We start from the raw sequence: 5,476 nt of genomic DNA, 5'->3' as shown, positions 1-5,476 counted from the left end.
TTGGGCTTCGTCTGCATTGCTTCCTTCGATCCCGTACGGAACAGTTGGTTAGGGTTGCAATTTTCGAAACTTAGGCGAGGGTGAAATAATGGAGGCGCGTTCAAAACAAATTCATGATGATCTTTGCTTTCATGTATTTTCTGCAGAGTCACTCTGTATTTTTATTTGCAGAAGGATTTGCTATCTGTCCCACTGTCTCTCAGATGGAATCCACAACAACACAGCCGACAAACAAGAAATGCCTGACCTGCTTGCCGCAAGATATCATCGAATCGATACTTGTGAGGCTTTCAGTGAGCAGTCTGCTGAGGTGCCGCAGTGTCTGCAAGCAGTGGGATGGCATTGTTCGGGATCCCCAGTTTACCATGACACACCTCCGGCGGAGCGCCGAGCCTCGCCCCCTTTTATTTTTCCAGCGAGCGATGACTCTTGGCAAGCTCTGCCCTAGCGAAGCGGCCCTCTTTGATGAAGCCTGGTCTCCATCAACATGGGATGTGCCCGTGATTGAGCCTGACGATTTCCTCTGCGCCTCGTGCAATGGTCTTGTTTGCTTGTATTCAAGTAACTATCAAGATAGCCAACCTTGCTACTGGTGAATGTATGCATCTCGCCAAACCTGTGAAGAACTCGAAGGGTGATGATCACTTTTCGTTCTACAGTTTTGGTTTCAACCCAGTTACAAATGAATACAAGGTCATGCACTTTCGTCCGGATAAGCAGCTCAATATTGGTGGCTCCTTTAGTGTCATTCAAGTTTACACACTTGGCGATGAGAGATGGAGAGTTGTTAGAACTCCACAAGCTCTAAGCTTGAACTGTGTGAAACACAGTGGAGTTGTCAATGTTAACGGAGCAATGTATTGGCTAACTGAGGACACAAAAAGTAGCTGGCTCCGGGCAGTTGTATCCTTTGATCTCAAAGATGAAGACATAGAATTAATTCTGCTGCCTTTAGTCGATTTTTCAAATTCTGCACTTGATTATCCACTCTGTTACCAGATCACGGAGATAGATGGAAAGGTGTCTGTCGCTAGTACTGTTATAACAAGAAGTGATTCCGGGCTCACAAGGAAGCTGCAGATTTGGACACTTGATAACAAGTTAGAGCAAAGCTGGAGTCAGAAGTATAATATTCAGTTATCATCGCTTCACGTTCTAGGACCGCATTTCATCTACGGGGATAACATTCTCATGCATAATGGTTATGATAAGGGCATATATTGTCATGGATTGGTGAGCCAAAGTTTTACTGTTGAAGAAACAAAGTTAGTGAAGCTGTTACATTTTAGTCCCCGCTGGGACAACAATATGCAATCTTATTTGTATGTGAATTCACTTGTACGATTGGATGCATACAAAAAGGCCGGTATTGTGCGTATGCCAAAGCGAAAAGATGGCTGGAAATTGAAGAAATGGGAGGCGTGGCCGCGTGGGAACACGAGCTCTGTGGTGTAGAAAAACTGTGGACAGATACCCACGAGATTCAACAAATGATAAATGTATAGTAGCTGGACTCCCATTAACCTATTTTTTCATTACTTTGAAGATGTGACACACTATGTAGTCTACAATAACTCATGTTGGCAGGTAATTGCACATGTGAGGGGTGTGGCCATCAATCTGAACCTGCCTACTCCACCGGATCAGGTAAACCTGTCTTTCCGTGGCGAACTGACTATGCTTTTCATAAATTCGATCAGCGTTTTGTAATTATTTTTATTGCTTTTTTTTTGGCCTAAAGTCCACCGGTCTATTGATATACTGCTTTTTTCTTAGAACTGCCTGACATGAGAGTGTAGCAGGATAGGTCCCTACGACGGTTTAATTGGGTGGAGCAGAAGCGGGTGATCGAGATGGTGGGGTCTCATGTTCGTAGTTTGGATGGTCCACTGATGGTATGGTGTGGAGCTGTTCACTAGCAGAATCATTTGATTTTGTCATTATGATATGTAAAATTGACAAAGTTTACATTCTTATAGGTCTTCGAGCAGGCAAGGAACACCTCAAAAAAAAAAAGAGCATAGCGGCAGACCACGTAAAGGTTTGTGAAGCTTCGCTTGTTCTTGTTGTTCCTTTTGCATCCTCATGTTCCTTAAATTAGGAAGTCAAAGATTTGTTGTTCGCATATTCATGGAATTCACTTTTGCTGGATGTGCAGTTCTATTTAAAATTCAAGATCGATTTCATTTTCATTATGATATGTAAATCGTAAAAGTGACATATTTATAGATCTTGGAGAAGATAGCGAACGACTCAAAGCAATTCATCATAGGGGCGGATCAAGTAAAGGTTTGTGAAGCTTCTAACTACTGGTTACTCTAGCATCGTGCCAGTTCTTATTACTTATCCATTTTGCAGCCTCATTTTGCTGAAATAAGGAAGTTAATTAGATGCTTTTCGAATATATCATGGTATTAAATTTGCTAGATGTGCTGTTCTATTTAAATATAGTAATTGTCGATGTCACTGAATACAATAGACTCTTACTCAAAATCGCCAAAATATTTATACGTGCATATTTTAATGTTAGTGGCATGTTGTATGTAATGTTCCGAGAAGAACAACGCAACTTCATTGTTTCATCCTAGTTGTAATGAAGAATAAATTACATTGCGAGAGGAGGTGGGTTTGTTGTGCCAGCCCTCCAGAACTCTTTGAATAACTATCATAGTAGATTCATAGCACATGTTTACAGTCTGGTAAAAGTTTTGAATGGATATTTTGGTTCATCTCGGAGACGCTGGTGCACCCACAGACATGAAAAAGGAAGTAACTAGATAAAAATCAGAGATTTTTGTCCTGTGTTTTTACTTCAATAAGGAGCATGGCCATTCCTGGTTTTATAGAACACCAAAAAATTATGTGAACTGTAAAATCATGCCATTTTTACAAGGTTGTAGATCAGCATCTGTATCCTTTCAACTTTTGTAACAGGGAAATGGTAAGGCAGATTTCACGGACCGGACTACCACCGATGAGAGCGAGGTTGGTCCATCAAGGCCCAAGCGGAAGAAGCCAAACTCCAGATACGATCCAGCTACCTGGACGACCTGACTCGGAAGCGCCCACGGCTGCTTTGCTACAAGTGACAAGGACTATGATGCTAAGAGGAGCCACCCATGATAGGCAAATTGAAACAAAGATCATATTTAACTATTCCCAGGAAAACTAGCACTTAGCACCTTTTGTGGACAATCTTATCATGCACTGTATCTATTAGGTTTATGTTGTTCCACCCTTTTATATTCCCTATATATGTACACCCCTTCTGCTTGGAGTCTGAGTTTGTGAAGATACACAATGTTCCTCACCCTCCTCCATCTACCCACAAACAAATACTAGGCCTATCTTGACAGACTGCTATGCATGGCGCCAAGTACTATGAATCATAGCCCGGGCTGATTTGGTGACCTGACCAGTCTACCCATATGAGCTCCCTGCATATTGTTGGAAGTCGCATGTCCAGCAGAGGTCTCAGGTTGCCGGTGCCAGATGGCCTGTAGCGTGGTGAAACCGCAGGGCCTTTTTTCCTGCGCAGGGGCAAACTGGGCAAGTAGCGGCTGTGGCGCCGCTGCGCTGCTCTGCTGCATTTCTTCATCTCAAGAAAGCGCTGCGGCGAGACGGGCGTTCATGCAGGTGCCCTCGAGTGCAGGTAGTATGGTCAGGAATTGTGTGGTGTGGTACAGGCATGCAGCCTTTACCTTGTGGGATACAGACGCTGGCAGCCTGGCACAGTCAGGGAGCACACAGGAGTGTGTGTTTGGATGTACCCGTACGAGAGGGAGAAGCTCATGCATGATTCATGAATGCTTGCAGGAGGCTTCAGAAGTTCAGAGCATCTCTACCGGTGACTTCCATATTGTAGCACATATGCCGGTTACGTATTATGGTTGCTGGTCACGGAAAATGCTTGAATGAACCGGGCGGCATATGCTCCCGGCGGACTCCAAATATTCATTGGTCCACGTGGCGGTGGTCCTAAGACTAGCAGAAGCCCTTTTCTAAATCTGCTTGTGAATACAAACGGAAATACAGTACACTTAGTTACTGACTGACAGACCAGCAGTTAATTCTTTGACCGTGGCTCATGGGGCCATCAGTTAATGCTCTGTCCGTCCAGTCACATGGTTTCTTCACTGCTCCTGGAAGTGCAGCGGCAGCTTGATCAATGGCATGCAGCGAGGAGGACGGGCACTGAAACGAACCGAGGCGGCGTCATCTTCATTCCCCGACGTGCTCCCATAATGCGCCTCGTCTGCAGTTTTCTCGTTCTTCTTCTCAGGCGCGTCTTGATGTGGGACGGCACCATCGTTCCCAGCTACTATGTGGGACGGAAGCGGCAACGACGGCTCTGCCGGGGATGGCGACGTCGCCCGCTCACGCTGACGTGCCACGCCTGCCGGCACCACGCAACCCACCACCGGCGACGCCATGCGCGCTCTTCGACCGACCCCACCGGCATGTGCCCGGTCCCCTCTGAGCGTCTCCCGCCGCCGCCGTCATGTCACCGCGCCGGCCTGAACTGAATCTTCCTCTGCTCCTCGTCCGACCTGAACCTGGCGCGAGGGAGGCGTCTCCGCTGCATTTCAATACTGTTTCAGCTGCGTCTCAAGCCGAGCTCTTGGCCTCTTATCGCTGCCGTTCACCATTTCTTGGACTCTCAGTGCTACATCGATCGTCAACGGCAGTTGGTACTTGGTACCTGGTCACCACCGTGTTGAGGGAGTCGCAGGTCGGGCCGAAGACCGCCGAGGTGTACGTCTTCTCGCCGGCGCACAATGCGCAGTGGGGCCTCGTGTGCGACACGTAGTGGCCTATGGGGATGCAAGCTGAGGGCGCCGTAGAGGCCGTCGTCAATCCAGTAGTCGCGCACCTCGCCGCACGTGCTTCCCGATGACGCGCGCCGCCATCGTGAATGCCGTCCCGGCCAAGTACCTCCCCGGTCGAGCGCCTCGTTGATTACCGCGGCCGCATCGTCGAACGCAGGGCCGGCCATGAACCCCGCCGCCGATGTCGACCATGCGCATCGGCGGCATGCCGAGAGCGATAGCCGCGTCGAACACCCTGCGCGCTGTGTCGATGGTGCCGCGGTACACATCCGTGTTGGACGCGCCCCTGCCGACGTGGAAGGAGATGAGCATGGGGGATTGGCACCGTCGCCACCCATTCCCCGTCGGGCGCTCCTTCTGTTTTCCCTTGCTCTCAATGGACTAGCCGGTTGCATGTATGGTCCGCCGCGGGCTTGCCGGAGGTGCTAGAACCAGAACGCCACCGCTGTCGTCCTCCCCTCTTCCCTACAGCCATATACGGCGGGTCTTCTCTTGACCTGCTACGATGTGTCAGGTGCGTGCATGCCATCTCTGCTCCGTGTCAGGGTGTCTGAGGAGTGAGGAGAGATGGCCTCGTGCGAGGAAGAGCCACATGGGAGGGATCGCTGAAAATACCAGCCTTTTTTTAGTCAAATGGAAAAAATACG

General features: G+C 48.4%; 2 protein-coding genes across 2 annotated transcripts; one reads left to right on the top strand and one right to left on the bottom strand.

The window, feature by feature from the left end:
* The first annotated feature begins 1,302 nt into the window (after positions 1–1,302).
* On the top strand, positions 1,303–2,042 carry LOC127302003 (uncharacterized). Its single transcript, XM_071820639.1, has 4 exons — positions 1,303–1,499; positions 1,588–1,647; positions 1,803–1,895; positions 1,980–2,042. The coding sequence occupies exons 1-4, from the start codon at positions 1,413–1,415 to the stop codon at positions 2,022–2,024; spliced, it is 285 nt and encodes a 94-aa protein (XP_071676740.1). The 5' UTR covers positions 1,303–1,412; the 3' UTR covers positions 2,025–2,042.
* Positions 2,043–4,853: 2,811 nt separating this feature from the next.
* Positions 4,854–5,141, bottom strand: LOC139831750 (ornithine decarboxylase-like). The gene has a single exon (XM_071821073.1). The coding sequence runs from the start codon at positions 5,139–5,141 to the stop codon at positions 4,854–4,856; it is 288 nt and encodes a 95-aa protein (XP_071677174.1).
* Positions 5,142–5,476: the final 335 nt, after the last annotated feature.

This window comes from Lolium perenne, chromosome 5 (genome assembly GCF_019359855.2).
Source record: "Lolium perenne isolate Kyuss_39 chromosome 5, Kyuss_2.0, whole genome shotgun sequence".
Lineage (NCBI taxonomy): Eukaryota > Viridiplantae > Streptophyta > Magnoliopsida > Poales > Poaceae > Lolium > Lolium perenne.
The sequence above is the reverse complement of the archived record's forward strand: the minus strand, read 5'-3'. Positions and strand labels throughout refer to the sequence as shown.